Raw genomic sequence first — 19,105 nt, 5'->3', positions numbered from 1 at the left:
AGGTTTTTATGCATAGTTTCATCTGCTTTTCATAAACGTAGGTAGAGGTGAGGAATATTGAAAAAAACAAAGCAAATAACACTAGCTAGAAAAGAGGGAAAATGTTTTGAGAAACATACCATATGCCTTAAGTGAAAATGCTTACACCCGGTTGTTTTGTATATAAAGTCCTGGACAACTTACTTAATGGATTTTTAGTTGGATTGCATGGAAAAAAATCCAGCTGTTTAATATCATCCAAAACCAAAAATAGACACTTCATGATTAAGGAAACCTACATGAAAGCTTTTCCAGGGATTGTGAAACAACCTTCCTTTTACAGTTAAATCCATTGTATCTGCCAGATACTATCAAAGAATAAGAAAAACAAACAAACAAACAAAAAACCAAACTATTTAAATTGCTAAAGGTGGGATAACACAGAGTATTCATACAGAATTATTTAAGTATCACCATTGAAACTCATCATCATAATGGAAACTGATTATTACTTTGGGTATTCTGAATTCATATCTGTGGAGGCTGCTAGTCAGGAAGACCACATCAAGAGATTTAGCTACATATCCAGGGAAACTACTTTCAACTGTGAAGCTGAGCCCCATGGCTAAGCACTGGTATTTCCCTTGGGTGGAAGACACTCAGAGCTACCTTTTTCCCTCAGATATTCCTAGTTTACAGTTATATGTATTCTGAATCTTAGTCAGTAATCACTTCTTATTGAAGACTGAACGGAGCCTGTTGAGGCCTGTTATATCAGGCAAATACAAATATGTGTATATTTGTTTCTTCTCCAGAGAACAAGGCATCAGGGTGTGAGATTTGCCTAAGATGAGATACTGAGGTCATCTGCAATATCTGGCATCTATAACACAGTACTTACAGAGCACTGATAACTTTTCTAAGGAGCAGATGAACTTAAATGTACCACAGCACCTTAAATGACACCAATTTCAGACAATTTCAGATATGTCCATGGTATTCACTTTATGCCCTGGCAGTACCCTGCAAGGTCTTCCTGGTCTGCATCAGGAGCATAGAAAACAGGCAGGCTTGAAGTTATGCAGAGATAGCAAAGATTGAAAATAGATGGTTAAACCAGCAAAGGAGACTGAGTAAAAGGAAAACAAAGCAGTGTCTCAATAACCAAAAAAAATTAGTTAGTTGCCAGATTGATTTGCAGTCACATTAGCTTTTAGTCACAAACTCAGTGGCTAGATATGTTGAGAAGCTTTTGGATAGCCTATCTTTCAGACCTGTGGATTGTGTTTATTAGGCTAACCTGATAACTTTTAATTTTGTGTGACTGTAGCACTTGCAAACATATAAGGGGGTGAAAATGGACTTCCCATTTAAGGGAAATTTTCAGAGGAAAGATGAGACTTTTGAAGGAAATGAAGTGAGATCGATGATGCTAAAAGAGCTAAGGCAGGGGTAAGGCTTACAATTACTTAGCTTTTAAATATAGAAAACAATGAATAAACCTTAAATGAGATTTGATGTAAAAGCAGTTCAAGTGATAGCTGATTCGAAAGGGTGAGATGGTTCAACTTGTGAAAGGACAGAAAACATTAAAGCCCAATAAATACTTGGATTTCTGGCTATTCTGGTTGGAAATATAATGCTATGCTTCTTGGTATTATAGCTGTATATATGATAAACGTGAACCATTTAAAATGCATTTTCTGGAAAGAAGAAAGAAGTCTCAAATTACAACCCATTTTTTTAACTTCATACGAACAAAATATTGCTTGATAGGTTTGCAAAAAACCATCCTGGAGTCATTTTTTCCCCCTAACTTTGTGAATCATGAATTATTCCATAGAGTTGGTTCTGTTGCTCCCTGTGGGTGGCAATTTTCCCACTCATGGTAGTTCCAAACATTGTGTTTCCCTTAATGGCAGGAAAATTGCATGATTAATCTGTTTCATATTAAGTTTTGATTAGACACAGGCATTTGTGACAATTTTACTTACAACATGCACTTCAAAAAAATTTGTTTTTATCTTACAAATTAAATTAGCTGCTTTACCTCAAGCTCTGAAGTGGGAATACATCTTTTGATATCTAGGGTGAGATTTCCTTGACAGCCTTGTTTGTGTTATGTCACTCTATTAAGCATAACTTTCAGTTCAAAGTGCTTTATTACTCGGGGTGGATTGAAAAAAAAGTTCTGAGGATTTGTACTGCATATAAAAATCTCTGTTTAGGAACAAGGATACTAATACATTTCCTACTCTTGGTTTGGCTCTTGATCTAGAAGTTAGGGAATAAACTGAGGATATCTAGGCTGCTTTCTAACTTTGTCCTCTGGGAAAGTACAAGTAATTCTAGTTGGCATGAATGGGGGATATCCATATAAAAGGAAGTAGTAGATGCAGAAAATACAATGAGAAGGAAGCAAAATTTAATGTTTAAACAATCCTGGAACTGAACCTACAGACATCAGTCTTTGCAGTTGCTGAACTATGGAAGCTACACAGGAAAGTAACTCTCATGAGAAAAGCTTATTCTTTGTGAACAAATTAGCCACTTCATTCTCCTTTTCCTATGCCAACTGACTTGTGGTGAGTAACTGTGAAAGCCTCCACCCTGTGTACACTGGGAATCATTCTGATTAAGATAAATGATGGTTTCATTCTCAGCTGAGTGAATGTCAGTAAAGCGTGAGGGAATTTGGGGGAGTCTGGACTATCTCTTCCACTGAAAAAGGAGCAGAAGTTCCTAGCACTTCCATAGTACGAAATCCATCAGAAAAGAAACAACAACAAAAAACAGGCTGACATTGGCTTGGTGGCTTAGTTCTACAATTGTTGTTCTTTGAGTTTTATCTTTCTTTACCACTGATGTAAAGGTGAAGTTAAATGTCTGGTATGTGATTTTTTATTTGATTATTATTATTATTTTTAGCCAAGAAGGTTCAATGTAGCTCAGTGGGACGTTGTGTTTCTTCTCTTTGACATTCTTATTTAAGGGTAGTTCATTCACCGTGTTGAATAAATATGTGGGATGGACTTCTCTTAGCCCTGCACAGAACTTGGAAATGTAACCAGGGGAAGCTCTGGTGCATCTTTTCAGTAAAAGAAGATTCCTGCCTAGAGGATGGGGGATCTTTTTCAGCATCTTGTGAAGTTCTGATGTGGATATTTATAGTTAAAATTTACATTTTACAGCTACGGAATTTAACAGTTGAATAAATTTACCAAGAAACCATGCAAGGTCTGGAAATTCCTAAATGTGGTTACAAATACACCTGATTTCCCATTTCTGTGCAGATAAGATGGTTTTGAACAAAATTTTAGCAAGAAGACTTATGTTGCACAGTGTGAATAGAGGTCCTAGAGTAAAGCACTGGCTTTCCAGTTATTTTTATATTCTTTAACCTCTCCTTCGTATTATATGTACACTGGAATCTTGATGAATTGCAAAACGCCAAGGATGCCATAATTAACTCATATGCTGTTGACCATTGAATTGTTTCTGCTTTATGGTGTCATTGTTAACAAGAAGCTGGGTGTAAACTACAAAACAATGGAGCTATTTTTTTCCAAGACAGAATTTTACAGCTGTTCTTCATATGGAAACCATCAAGTTATTCCTGATTGTTGAAGTCTATATGCCTAATTCTTGCTTCAGATTAGTGATGATACAAGTAAGAATAGTTTCTGTCCAATAAATTTGAATAGATCTAAGAGGAAAGACAAATTAACTGAATGTAGATGAGAGTTTTGAGTGTATATGGAGCTTTGTTTTAAAGCTAAACTACATTTATTTGTAGGATCACTGTAAGAAACATTATGAGATGTACTGTGAAGTGAAATAAACAGTGAGGTCAAGGAACTGTTAGAGATCTTCAGGTGCTTATCATAGTGAAAGCCAGCTGATATGACATATGATAATATCTACCTCTTGTTTTATGTTACAATCACTGTATTTCAAATAGGAAAATAGGATGACCTGAGGTACTATTGGCCAAGATTTTTTTTGGAAGAAGATACAATTTATCTCATATGGGAATGTTATGTTTAATGGTTTCTTTCCTCATGTTAGGAGTTTCAGTACAGCACTGCAACTCTTCTTGGGTAACCTGGAGTACATGAGCCTGTCCAGGGCAGATGTGGAGTTCCAGCAGGAAAGCACCAGGGAGGGACTGAACATCTCTGTATCACTTTCTGCAGATAAAATAGTTTGCATGTTTCCATCTGAAGCTCTTTTCTTATACCAGTTTATTAAATTTTCTACTTCTAGCCCTTTTTTGAACCGTAATCATGTTGCATATGTTAAATTTATGAGGACATGGAGTCTTTTATATATATATGTATATATATGTATATATGTATATAAAATATTTTGTGTATTTAAAAAGTTTTCATTTCTCTTCCTCAGGGAATTCCTGGAATCCCTGGAAATCAAGGAGCAAAAGGACAAAAGGTATTAATATCTCAAAACACAGTTGAAAACTGTGTACCTATACACTCTTTCCAAAGTGAGGGTTCAGGCTGTCCCAAGAGGAGAGTTTTCACAGAGGGGATTTAGGACAACAAATCATGTTGCAGATGAATGGAGACATGCTCCAGAATGCTTTTGATGTGTTTGATATCTCTTATTATCTCTTATTTATTGTATTCCAGAAGGAATGCATTATTTTAAAGAAACAAAGATAATGTCACAATAATCTTACTCAAATATATATGTAGAATTAAATAATTTTTAAGAAATTTGTTATTCATACATAAATTAATTCAATAAATATTCTCTTTATGTAAAAAATGTAGGGTGAAATTGGACCACCAGGTCTACCAGGAGCAAAAGGGTCACCAGGGGAAACTGTAAGTTTGCAAATTCATGTCATTATGAACAGGAACCTCAATTAATGTTCATGCTGTTATTCACTACCCATGATAAGGAAATAAGCAATACAGTAGCAACCCAGCATTTTCACATTTACAAATCCAATCAGACCAAGTCTAATCTCTGAATCCCCTCCCACTTTTCTTTTAAAATTGATGATTTCCAGTCTGCACATTTGATAAACAAATCCACTGAAACATTAGTATGAATTTACTCTCTGAGATACTTAAGTTTGAATTAACTCTGAATGTATTCATATTGATTTACTGTGAAGGTAAAGACTGGTTAAGAGTCAGAGTGTGCAATGAATTTCTGAATCTGAATTACAGCAATCTTTCATAATAATGTTCACTTTTGACCAGAATAGTGAGAACAGCTGAGGTCACAGAGATGTTTTTATTTTGGAATTTAGGAAATTGAGATTAACTCCTTCTTTTTGAACCCTCCAGCTTAACACATCTTCATTACTGCCTGAGTGGAGTGATTTCTGTGTTCATTATAATCCTTTAGAAATGATAGAAGTTAGTTATAGATAACCACCTCCAACCAGATAACTGGCAACAGGGCAAGAGATAATGGCCTCAAATTGCACCTGGGAAGTTTGGATTTGATATTAGGAAAATCATCCTCTCTGTGAGAGTAGTGAGGCAGTGGAACAAGTTTTGAAAAACTTTTTTTTGGTTTTCAGATATGCAGCTGGTATATAGGTATGTGTATGCCTATGGATGTGTGTTGATGACATGGTGTCCTTTTTCGACCTCAGTAAAATATATTATCAATTAAAATCAATGCAATTCTGAATGGAGAAAAAATGCACCTACCCTGTGTCCATCTGTCAGTATTTTCTTTCATGAGTCCTTTATAGGACCAGTACATTATAGCTGTCAAAAGATACATGTATATATATTTGTATACCATGAGTTTACTGGTCAATATTTTATGGACTTAAAGTACTTTTTCAAGTACCTGAAGGTTTTCTCTGAAAGAAATTTCCCTGAGAACCAGATAATATTGTCATTCAGATCACACTGAAAGAAACACTGAACTGGGAAGTTCAGATTTCTCTTCTCCTAGGTAACATATGTGCATTTGGTCTCACCTGTTCCTCTAATATTTTTTATTACCTATCACTGAAATTTTTTTCTCCATTTCTTTCTGAGCAAAGCTAAACAATATGCTAGAGGAGAATCTGTAAGAGCAGCTATAATAAAGCCTTGTGGGATTCCACAGCATACATATTTATTCAAGTAACTCACCTACTATGTTTTCTCCTAGTTTTCTTTACATAAATAACATCTGGTTCTGTGATACACTTGAAAATAAAATGTTCATGTTTCCTGACAACTCAATTTAATGTATCTTTTGTCACCTGATAAAATAAGTAGGAAATTGATGCATGGAATATTTGAATATGTTATATGACATTAGGGAATTTCAGCCAGAAAAGATAGTGGGATTTTCCTTGTATTAGTCACACTGAATGTGCTTGTTCCAGACAAAACAGATGGAAAGCTTGTGGATGTGCTTTTAATACCTTGGGAAAATTCTTCAATAACAAGTTCTTCTTCAATAATAACTATCCCTATTACATTACCAATGCCAGTAATTTATTCATTTGTATGCCACATAAATAATGTCAGCTCTGGAACATGGGGGAGTAACACTAAATATTTGTCCTTGAATGGTTTATTTTTATTCAGGACATGCTCTTCTTTTACAGTTTTACATGCCTTAGTTTTCAGTTTACATTCTCAGTCTTTTCCTGTATTGCAGCAGAAAGGTCTTGCAGAACACTGATTTCATAAAATTGTCTTCTTGTATTTTTTTAATGAAATACATGAAATATGGCTTAGTAATTAGAGGACTAGACAGGAAATCAGGACAACTGGGTTTTATTTCTCCCCTTCCTGCAGATGCATATCTGACCTTTGGTTATGTTTAAGGTTTCTGCTTTCTTTTCTGCCTTATCTAGAATGGGTGCAGAAGCACTGGTGAGGTTGCACCTTGAATACTGTGTCCAGTTTTGGGTCTCTCACTGCAAGAAAGACATTGAAACCCTGGAGCATGTTCAAAGGAGGGCAACAAAGCTGGTGAGGGGTCTGTAGCACAGGCCTTATGTTATGAGGAGTGGCTGAAGGAGCTGGGATTGTTCAGTCTGGAGAAGAGGAGGCTCAGGGGAGACCTTATTGCTCTCTATAACTACCTGAAGGGAGGTTGTGATGAGCTGGGGATCAGCCTCTTCTCTCATGCAGCTGGTGACAGGACTAGAGGCAATGGCTTCAGGCTATGCCAGAGGAGATTGAGGCTGGACATTAGGAAATACTGCTTCTCTGAAATAGTGGTCAGGCAGAGGAATAGGCTGTCCAGGGCACTGGTGGAGTCACCGACCCTGGAGGTGTTAAAGGAACGTTTGTACATTGTATTGAGGGACATAGTTTAGTGAGAACTATTGGTGATGGATGGAGGGTTGGACTGGTTGAACCTGACGGCCTTTTCCAACCTTGGGGATTCTATGATGTGTGAGTGATGAGATGGATGTGTATACATACCTGATTAAATTAAAAAGCTATACTTTACACATAATATTTCCAGTTAGTATAAGATAAAATGAATGTGGGACATTTGCAATGAACATTTAACTACTTGTAATCCAAGAACAGGTCTGGGCATAAGCCAGAAGTGTGGAGTTGGTATTGGATAGGCCTGAAATGAAACATGGCCACACTGAGCTAGTGATGTGAGAGGAGCCAGATATCATATAGTTTTCATGCCTTCCCACAATTAGTTCCCCTAAACTAACCTACTGGAACAGGAGCCTGAGGAGAAAAGCATAGTAATTTCACAAGTTTGCAGAAAAGGAAGATAGACTTCAAAGAATGCCAAAAAGGTGGTTTAGAGCTATATTTCAGAAGTGAGTCGATAGAGAATATGTAAGAGGTAAGCTGTATTTAACATTACAGTTAAATCAATATTCTCTAAATCTCATTTTGCAATATAAATGCAAATAAGAAAAGGGAAGAAGCAGCATTAATCCGCTAATAGATTAAGACATTGCTAATATAATCAAGGCTTAGTTCCAAGAACAAATGAATATTTTCTTACATTTTTTGTAACAAAGCTGATTCTGAAAATATGCCTTAAGCAAATGGTTAATGAGTATACACTCTCTCTTAGGCTATTAGTAGAAGTAGACTACTGAAGCTTCACTCCAGTTAGAGAAAAATTGGTTACTTATATTCCAAAATTTTTGAAGAAATATCATGGACTAGTAAGCCTTTATTCAGGAAAAAAATGGGTATTCTAAATGAGTTTGGTCATGTCTGATGACAGATTTTTAGGTAAGAATGAATATTTAATGTTCAGGAAGGAGTTGGAGATTATGCAATGTATGTAATATCATCGTAGTAGAGAAACTGAAGTTTAATGAAAGAATTTTCATGTGTAATTAACTGAATGGGAGAAATCTGAGTCAGAGGAAAATTAGCAGCAAAGTTTCTCAAGCTTTAGTCTTGTGTATAAGAGCCATTTTTTCCTGTATTCACAGCCCTGCATCTGTGGCCCAAAGAGCAAGTTGGCATGCTTAGTAATGTTAACATGTTTATTTGATGCCCAGAAATTTACTACAACACAGCAGGACATAAACTCAAGATAATCTGTGCTGCCTCAATTAGCAGCATATGTGGAATAGTGGAAAAGTGATAGCATAGTAAAAACTCTGCATACAAAAATTATTTCCTGTTCTAAAAATTTCTGTACTATTTTCAAAACTAATGCAATCCTTTTAGTCTCAGCAAAGAAAAGTATTTTTATTTATTTAAATTATTTATTATTTACTTATTTTTTGGCGCAACTGGATTACAGTCTATTTAACAAAATACAATAGACACATTTATTTTTGATCATATGTAACTTTTAAAGAAGATTTGGGATAATATTACTGAACTGAATAATTCTTAGCATTTAGAAATAAATGGAGGGTGTTTGTTTCTATCCACATGACAGAAAGATTGATGTAAATAACAATATTAGCAGTAGTTCTTGAAAATACTATCAATAGCATCAGTAAGATTTGTCTAGTAAATTAGATTACACGACCTCATTTATTTATTTGACTTTTTGTATTATTTCTTGTATTTTACACTGTCTTGTTAATTGCCTCCTTACAGCGGGTGATATTTTGGGATATTCCTGGAAGTCCACATGAAACATTAATAATATATTGGTTTTATTGACACTTGAAGTGCTGAAGTGCAAAAGAGATGAAATGAAGTGGTACAATAAATGTGTATTAACACCAGAATAAATGGGAATTCCGTCTTGGAAAGTATGATTTACTATTAAGTTTTGAAGAATACTTCAGAGTAGTGTTAGATTGACAAGAAGAAAGCCAGCCTTTTAATGATTTAAAACCCTTTTGTTTTTTGTTTATGTATGGAACAAAGACAACTAAAAATGCCTTTGTCACATGTTTCTGTGAGAGGAGCCTAAGGAATTAGTTTTGGCAATGCTCAGGCATGTTCAGTACATGTGCTGAAGTAGCAGAAGTTGTTGGGCTCTTGAAGGAATGATTCAATCTCAGTGCTTGCCAAAGAAGCAAAGATGTGACCCCAAGTTCACAGATCTTGATAAATCTCCTCAAGGTGTGGAAGAGCCAAGGTGCAGCAACCTCACAAGGAAGAGAATTCTGTAATACCATTAATAGTTTAGGGAACCCTAAGTGGCAACTGAGAAATTCCTGCATGGCTTTCAGTTACAGCTAAGGTTATAATAAAATTATATTAAAAATTAGACAACATAGATGAGGAAGATTTTATGACAGCACTTTGTTTTTCTCCTGTTTCTTTTTTTTTTTTTTTTTTTTTTTTTTTTTCTTCCATTGCACAATAGCCCTTCCTCACACCACAGAAAGCATAAGTAATCCAGAGCTACAGCCTGTATAGGAATATGATGAGAAACATATTTATTTTGCAGTAAAAGTGTAATAATACTCTTAACACAGAACTGAAGCCATTATCCCTCCAGCTTATTACAGAAATGTCTCTACCTTTGTCAAAAATAAATAGGGTTTGATGGGACCAGAAGGCTCATTTGGACTACCTGGCGCTCCTGGGCCTAAGGTGAGCATTTTTGTTAATTGTGACTTTGATATATGTCTGCCTTATAGGTGACAAAAGGTCAGGGTTTTGCACCTAAGTTTTTGGTATACTGAATACTGGAGAGAGACTTAGATGATTTTCCACATATAACCTTATAAAATAGTTAAGTCTCAGGAGACCTTAATATAGCTCAGTGAATGGCACCTCTCATCCCGTGAGGTTTGGAACTGCCACAGAAATGGCCATGAGACTTTGTTTCAACTTTGCAATCCTGGAAAATGTTCTGCAATGCTTGGAGCCAGATAATTCTCAGTATACATCAGAACTCTCTGCCCATGTTACATTTATTTATATTTTAATTGTGTTAAATAGAGTTACATGCTGCTTTTTCCATCTGAGGGGCCAAATTTATTTCAGATGTAACTTTATTGATTGCACTACAGCTACAGCAAGAATTAATTTGACCCATGCTCTCAGAAACTAAAACAGATACCATAAATCTAGATCTGTTAGTGGAGCCTTCTATTTTAATCCAAGATGAGGTTTGGTTAGTGAGCGCTGAAAGGTATATCTTAAAGAAAATTAATGAATATGGAATCCATTTCCTCAACTTTATGTTTACATTTAGCTCTATTTCCACACATATTTTATGTTATACCCAGATGTACATATGTGTTTCTTTAAAGTTGTACACTGAAGGTATACATGCTTTAAAGTGGTTGGTGTTTGCCAAGGTGAATAAGATAGAATGTCTATGAAATGACAAAAAGTTAATTAGTTTTATTTCCATTTGTGAAACATGCTTTTGTTTTGTGTATTTACCTGTTATTCAGAGATCTTAATTCTTGCAGAAAAGCACCATAAAGTAATCAGTAATTTTTAGACTTGAATGGAAGTACTTGTGCTGAATATATGCTGACTTCCACGGACTACACTAAAAAGCAAAAAAAAAGTATAATTTGGCTCAGACAGGTCAAAGGATTTCCAGTTTTATTAAATAAGGTGGTGAAAATGTGAAGTCCATATGCAAAAATGTGGTATGACTGGGAGTGGGATGTAAGAAAGGTGGGTAAGGGACAAGAGAGCACAGGCAAGTGGGTCACATTTTGTCATAAGTATCTTATTTTTCAGAGAGAAGATTGAAACTGCAAGTTTCCTTTATAGCAGCAGAGCAGTAACCTTTCAGTCACTTGCTGTACTTATTTTTAAAAGCAGATTACCCAGCAGTGTCTGTTTTTATTTGCTAGTATTGCCATTTTGTATGATACCATGTTATATAATATCATATAATGCATAGCCATAGTGATGTATCACTAAAATGCCTATGTTCAATAGGGTGATAAAGGTGAACCTGGTCTACAGGGGAAACCAGGATCATCAGGAGCAAAGGTAAATACACATCTGGAATTAAATTAGAGACTGATTTACTTTTCTGTGATTAAATTGCTTATAAGGCAGTTTTGTTTCAAAATAGATCAGCAGTGAACATAAAATCACATCCGAATCAATTTGATAGGTTATTCTTACTAGCTTTATACTAGAATTGAGGAAATTCACATCAGCAGTGTCTTTGAATCCTGCTTTACAGTAGTTTGTGTGAACAAGATTGTATGGCTGTTTCCATCATGTTCGTGTAAGTTCTGGCTTAAGCCCAGCCACACAGTGTCACATCTGCTGACCTCTGTGGCAGGTGCAGCTGTTTGTCTGATCTCTCAGTTGTAGCATGCTGTCTAGTGCTGGTAACACCTTGGGGCCAGGGATCACACCTGAAAGGATTTGTGGTGATGCATGTGAGCCATAAGGGAACCTGCAGCCTTGATGCTCTAAAACATGTGTTTGAGTGGGAAAGCAGCACTATAAGGAAACTATCTTCACAATCCAACGATGTCTTCATGATCCAGAAACAGGATGGGACTGGGGTAGACTTTCTAATGGGGTTGACTCAGTCTCACCAGAAGAGCAGTTGTCTAAAGTGAAAAAGGTGATCAAAAAAGAGAAACTGTTTAGTCAGAAAGTTAATGTTGGGAAAGCTTAGTGGGAAAGGGCAGGAAATAAATGGTTTATTTTCTTCTTTTTACCTTTTCTCCAGTCCTCTCCTGTCTCTGTGCTTCATATGTACACAATGACATTGGTTTCTATTGGGTTTGGAAACCTGTAACTAGCGCTGTTCCCCAGGGCTCAGTGCTGGGTCTGGTCTTGTTCAACATCTTCATCAGTGACCTTGATGAGGGGATAGTGGCCATCCTCAGCAAGTTTGCTGATTATACAAAGTTAGGAGGATTGGCTGACACACCTGAAGACTGCGCAGCCATTCAGCGAGACCTAGACAGGCTGGGGAGCTGGGCAGTAAGAATCCGGATGAGGTTTAACAAAAGCAAGTGTAGAGTCTTGCACCCAGGGAGGAATATTGCATGCACCAGTACAGGTTGGGGATGACCTGCTGGAGAGGAGCTCTGCTGAGAGGGACCTGGGTGTCTGGGTGGATGACAAATTGGCCATGAGCCATCAGTGTGTCCTTGTAGCCAAAAAGGCCAATGGCATACTGGGGTGCATTAAAAAGAGCGTGTCCAGTAGGTCAAGGGAGGTGATCCTCTACTCTGCCCTGGTAAGGCCTCATCTGGAATAATGTGTCCACTTCTGGGCTCCCCAGTACAAAAAATACAAGGATCTCTTGGAGAGAGGCCAGTGGAGGGCCACAAAGATGGTGAAGGGCCTGGAGCCATCTCCCCTATGAAGAAAGGCTGAGTGAACTGGACTTGTTTAGCCTTGAGAAAAGAAGACTGAGAGGGGACCTGGTCCAGGTCTATGAATATCTGAGGTGTGGGGGGCAAAGTGGCAAGGCCAGATTCTTTTCAGTAGTGTGTGGAGACAGAACAAGAGGAAATGGGCAGAAACTGGAGCATAGGAAGTTCCACATAAATGTGTGAAAGAACTTCTTTATGGTGAAGGTGATGGAGCACTGGAACAGGCTGCCCAGGGGGTTGTGGAGTCTCCTTCTCTGGAGATATTCAAGACCTGCCTGGATGCCTACTAGTTTGGACTTGATGATCTCTTGAGGTCCCTTCCCACCCCTGGATTCTCTGATTCTGTGATTCTGTGTTGTGATAGAACAGAGGAAAATAATTTCAGATTTAAAGAGGGTTTAGGTTATAAGCCCTTTTTGTATCTAAAAATTTAGGTTACATATAATGAAAATCTTTCACGGTGAAGGTGGTGAGGCACAGGAACAGGTTGCCCAGAGATGTGATGTGGCAGATTCCCTGTACCAAGAGACTTTCAAGGTGAGGCTGGATCAGGCCCTGGGTAGCTGTGGTGTCCCTGTTCATTGCAATGGAGTTGGGCTAGATGACCATTAAAAGTCTCTTCCAACTCTAGGGATTCTATGATTCTATTACAGTGTTTTATCATCTGGAGAGGTTATGAAGTTACAGAGAGACCAATATGTTTTATTGTGATGCAACTTCCAGCCTCGTACTGAAATTCAAACCTGAAGACATTGCCACCACTTTCTTTGGATAGTTTTCTGTCTGCAATGTTGAAAAATCAGCATCAACTGTATTAAAAGACAATAGAAGATATTAAAAGGAAATAAAAGGCATTTTAAAAGTTAGGAGTGTCCTTTGTGGTTTGTCTGATTTCAACACCCCTTCAGAAATTCTCCAAGATTTTTAATCATCCTGAGTTACAGAATTTCAGAATATCATAACCAAAAATATCATGTGACCTCGAAAAAGCATGCAATATAAATTTTTGACCCACAGTGTATCACTGCTACTTACAGAGGTATTATATTGTTCAGGGAGAACCAGGAGGACCGGGTGCCCCAGGTGAACCAGGCTATCCAGGCATTCCTGGGACCCAGGGTATAAAGGTAAGCAGCTTTTTTCTAGTTTTATGTTAATTACGTTTTTAATTGGAAATGCTTTTCCAAGAAGTGGCCGGTATCAGGGAAATATATATGTATATTTTAAATGCATTCTTTTTAATAGAGGCAATTTGGTATATTTTGGAAAATATAATGAATATGCAGTATATCAGCTAGAAAATCAGTCACATAGGGACTGATCATAGGGACATCATAGGGAGGAGAGAATGACAAAAAGGGAGAAACTGTTAACATCAAATGCTGTGACATAGGCATTGGTAAATTTTCCTTTATGAATACATACATTACATACATTAGAGTATGAGCCATGGTTCCATATTTGCTTAATATTATATCTTCTTGTAGCAAGCAGTATATTGACACATTCTATGGTACTGTCTTCTGGGGATCTCCCCAAAGAGCTGGAGCAGTTACTCCTGTGTAGCTGGGACAGATTCAACTCAGTACCCCCTTTGCGGTTTAGAGTCAACTCATCTAACCATCTTGCCTAGGCTCTCTCCATATTTAGCTGAGGGAGTCTGAGATACCTGAGGAGTCATTCACTGATATCTTTGTTTAGGAATGAATCTGGAAGTATTTACTATTTCTATTGACTGTAAATGAAGCTTAATTAGCTAAAGTAAATGTTGAAATGTTTTGTGGGAAAGATTAGAGGGATTCGACTTACACTGTCATGGTTAAAAAGTATTTCTTCTGTTCAGTCATGAACCTGTAGTTCTAACTCTGCATTCTGAGTTTTCAGAGATAACATGCTTTCAGGATCTCACCATCTATTAGTGTGGCCTTGCGTCAATCAAACACTTTTACAGGCCTGGCTATGCAGACATTCTTCATTGCTAAGGAACAGATTTGCGAACATATAAAATTTAGTATTGATGTCTCAATGGGCTGCCTAGGGAGGTGGTGGAGTCACCAAATGTTCAAGAAACATTTAGATGTTGTACAGATGGACATGGTTTAGTGGGGTAATACTGGTGATAGGTGGATGATTGGATTGGATGATCTCAGAAGTCTTTTCTAACCTTGGTCTTTCTATGATTCTGTAATTCTACGAATTTCTGAATAGTCGCTGATTTTTAAACTGTAGATAAGTAGGATTTTTTGACAGTCACATCAATTCAGGATGAATACTTCATGGCTTACAACTTTCAACATCCGCTGATGCCCAAGTGTGGCCAGAGTTGGGCTGGTGTCACCAGAATAGTTTAATTAAATTCATTTCCACCATACACTCAGTTTCATTTCAATATCTAAGGGTAATTGATCAAAACAGAGATACTGATTTTAAGGAGGGAGAATTTGTTAACATCTATGGAAGATCTCTAGATTTTAAATTGCAGAAGGTATATCTTGAAAAATTCATTATCCATTTCATATGAGGATGCAAATCAGAATACGTATTTCTGGTTAACTGGAGTTAAAAGTATGACAAAGTTTTGAATTATTCAGGAAAAATATTGCACTAAATGTGAAGCCTTTCAGCTATAGCTTATTTTAAAACTTGAAACCAAACCACATACTGTACTTTCAAGTGCAATACACAGCTGGCATAGATACCTTCTTATCTTGTGGGATTTTCTGTCAGGAAAATATTTGCCATGGTCAGAATCTCCTCCATGATACTGTTTAGTGTTTAAATAAACATTTTCTCTAAAAAATGCAGCTAAATATACGCATGGTTGGTTTGTACCAGGAAACTGGCAAAACAAACACATGAGTTTCATCCCATTTCTTTCCATTATTAAATGCAATTTTACACCAGCACTACCAGCACCAGATTTGTCTTTTGTTTTATGTATTGCTGTGTTCTGAGCCCAACACAAGGGCAATTAGAATAGTCAGACCAATTTAAGAGGTCTCTTATAACTTCCTAACTTTTCTGTCAATGAAGATAAACGCATTTTAGTATTATGTTGTTGTTGTAATTATTGCTCTCCTTTCCCTGTCTTTTTCCCTCCCATACGCTCAGTAGACGAACTCCTGCTAGATTTGCCATTTAATTTGATATCTGAGTATCCACTTTTCATTCTGACAGCACTTTTTATGCCAGATTCTCTTATTATAGCTTTCTGTATTATTTTCAGTTTTTGTGTGCACGAGGATAAAGTTTTCTGTTTTCTTTCAGTATAAATAGAGGCTATTAGATGCTTTCCTTGTATTTAATGTGTTAAATTAAATCTGAGTGCAAGTCTTTGAGATGAATCATGTTATGATGGAGACTTTTCTTTGAATATTTTTACAGGGGGACAAAGGAAGCCAGGGTGAAAGTGGTATCCAGGTATATCTATTTTATCTTTCTAATCAAAATCACAAAGCTATTATTAAACAACACTATTAATAGCACTATTATTATCAACACTATTAATAAAACAGCTAAAAGTTAATTAGAAAGAAAAACCTTAAACTCCTGCTTGAAAAAGAATAACATCACTGAGCCTTAATTTTTCATCAAGTAAAACTGTCCAGTATGCCCTGCATTAATTGCTGGCAGCATTTTGGGGTTGAGTAGGCATTTGGTGTGGCACCAGTGAGGATACAGGTACCTGGGTTGTGCTTCTGCCTGGGGGTGCTGGGATATGACACAGCACCATCCTGGGAAAGGTTCTGTCCTGGTCTGCTCCAGTCATTGCAAGACACACAGATCCTCATAATCAGTAATGCCACCTGGTCTCTTTCTAGTACTATGTTATAAACTGTGGATTTTTCTCCTGAAAGTCTTGTAAATACGTGCAAAAAGAGGATCTTGTTACTGATCCTGACTTGGCTCCTGCAAATTCAGAGTAGACATTGTAGTCATCTGCTCTGCTTCTGCTCTGAACTCTTGGAGAGTAAACTTTTAGAGGGATTGGGCCCAGTTTAAACTGAGATCTTAGGTTTTGTCTTTTTGTGTTATTTTTGATAGCCCAATTGTTTCTCCTAGATAAATACAAATTCAAGTGAACTTTTATTTTCTGAAGGGACAAAAAGGAGAAAAAGGGAGACAAGGAAATCCGGGCTTACAGGTACTGTTAAAATGATGATTCTAGTTCAAGAGAGCCATGGTTCATATTTATTTCTGAAGAGTATTTCCATCCAAATGGCAGTTCTTTTTATCAGGTGAAATATATTTCTGTATAACATGAGTATGTAGTTATATAAATTACTTCTTAAACAACTTTAGTAATTTGAATATAACAAATATAACACATGTAGAGAAGATTGAGCCTTACCTTTCTTTGCTGTGCACAGTGGAATGGCAAGAAGAAATGGAGACAAATTGGAATGCAGGAAATTCCAACCTGATGTAAGGGATAAACATGTTGCTGTGAAAGTGGTCAGACACTGGAGCAGGCTGCTTACAGAGGCTGTAGCAACAGTTGGGTGGACGTGGCCTTGAGTAGCCTGCTGTAGATGGAATCACTCTGAAAAGGAGATTATAACCTTGGAGATCCCTTCCAGCTCACATGTTTCTGTGGCTCAGAATATATCTTGAGAAACAGACTGGAAGTCCATAGTCCTGCATTATATTATGAAAAACTTCATAATGGAAAATTTTTGTGAAATGGTTATAAAAAGTAAAAAAACAATAAAAGCACAAAGCATCCTTTGTGAAAAGTCAAGCATTACTTAAGAGAGAGATGCTTGAGATTTTAAGATATTGTCTATGCCATGCAAAATTTTCATGTAGTTTATTAACCCTGATAGTATACAGGGAGCCATTATTGACATCTTCTGTGCACATAAATTACAGATGTTTCCTGTTTCAGCTGCAAATCAGTGAGATACAGTTATTTCTCTTTCTTTTAATTCTGGGCCAATGTATTCTGATTGTGTCATAGTTGGCTATCTTGTTGTACCACAGAAAATAACTTAGTTATTTAGAAATACTTGCTAACTACATAATGTGCGTCATGTCTAAACAGAAAAGTATTTGTTAGAGGGATGTATCTAAAACTAGACTTGGAAGGAAGTTGCAGTTGAGTTGGTTTTTTTTTTCAGAATTACAGCATTGATACAGCTGGCTGTCTAGCCAGAAAGATTTGATTCCAACTGAACATGGGCAGGAGGTCTATAGTGTATGTTTGCCTAGTTTTATCGCTCTCAGGGGTGTGCAGCTTGACAGGAATCTGGTAGTAAAGCTGAGTAGAAATTTTTTAAGAAATAGTTTAAACTAAAAGACGAATGACTGTTTTGAACCAAATGCGATGTCGTACTCTGACATTTTATAAATTAAACTTTCTGGGTTGTTCCCTTACAAATAATGGACACAGTTCCCTAAGGTCATTGTTTTAATTGCCAGGTGAATCGTAAGAATTGGGTTTGTTTTTGTGTTTTTCTTTTTTCTTATTTTTTTTGAGCTGAAAAAACTAATATGAGACAGATCTAAAATCGTTTCCCATGCTTATCTAGTTTGGGCAGCAACCAAAAAATCAGTCATTCAAATACTCTGGTAGACAGTACTAGGTCCTTCCAAGGTTTCTTAAGCCCTCAGGGCTTCTCCAAGATACAGTACAGTTTCCCTTGTTAATACAAGCCTGTCAGAAAAGAGAAAAACCTGTGCTAAGCTGCCAGCTTGCCACATTATTTAATGATCAGTTTGGCAGAAATGGCACCAGAGCCATTTGCCAACATGAAAAATCTGCTTTACAAACTGTGCTTGTGATTCAAATGGGCTGAGCTTGAGTTCTGTCTAGTAAGACAATATGAAACAGGTACAATCTGAAGTTTCCTTTTGCTAGATTCTAAAATTTAATTACTTGGGTCTTTCAAAGAATGACCAGGTTTTGTCTATATGCACTTCTACACTAATGAAATATATGATATGTAATATATGTGATGTATTTCCCAGTTATCCTTTTTGTACATTATATTAAAGTTGTTACTTAAGTGTTAGTTATATAAAATTTGCTTTTTTAAATACAAATAGAGATCTCAGAATCTTTAAATAATAGCATTAGTGATTAAGTATTGAAAACAAAGGAAAAAAACATGTTTTTTATTCCAAGTAACTTGGCTCAACTTGTGTTTTTTTGTTTGTTTGTTTGTTTTTAATATTAATTCCTAAAGGGAACAGAAGGATTGAGGGGAGAACAAGGAGAGGTATGTATTTTGTAATGGCAACAGAACAGAATAATTCTGTCTGCAATTTATGATCTGTAGAATGTGTGTTTACAGTCTTGTTTTCATACTTACATAAGCAACAGAAGAGAAATTAATTAAAAAATATCAGAGAAGAGAAGGAAGAATTAGTTAAAAGAGACAGATAGCATAATGGATATTTCAGAAAATGCAAGAT

General features: G+C 36.5%; 1 protein-coding gene across 1 annotated transcript in view; it reads left to right on the top strand.

The window, feature by feature from the left end:
* Positions 1-19,105, top strand: part of COL21A1 (collagen type XXI alpha 1 chain) — a 102,297-nt gene that overhangs the window by 74,789 nt on the left and 8,403 nt on the right. Inside the window, exons 19-26 of the mRNA XM_072331961.1 lie at positions 4,384-4,428; positions 4,773-4,826; positions 9,912-9,965; positions 11,280-11,333; positions 13,744-13,815; positions 16,073-16,108; positions 16,788-16,832; positions 18,877-18,909. Coding sequence (XP_072188062.1) covers positions 4,384-4,428; positions 4,773-4,826; positions 9,912-9,965; positions 11,280-11,333; positions 13,744-13,815; positions 16,073-16,108; positions 16,788-16,832; positions 18,877-18,909 — 393 coding nt within the window. The remainder of the gene's footprint in view (positions 1-4,383; positions 4,429-4,772; positions 4,827-9,911; positions 9,966-11,279; positions 11,334-13,743; positions 13,816-16,072; positions 16,109-16,787; positions 16,833-18,876; positions 18,910-19,105) is intronic.

The sequence above is a fragment of the Excalfactoria chinensis genome, chromosome 3 (genome assembly GCF_039878825.1).
Source record: "Excalfactoria chinensis isolate bCotChi1 chromosome 3, bCotChi1.hap2, whole genome shotgun sequence".
Lineage (NCBI taxonomy): Eukaryota > Metazoa > Chordata > Aves > Galliformes > Phasianidae > Excalfactoria > Excalfactoria chinensis.
Note: the sequence above shows the minus strand (reverse complement) of the source record. Positions and strands in the feature narration are given on the sequence as shown.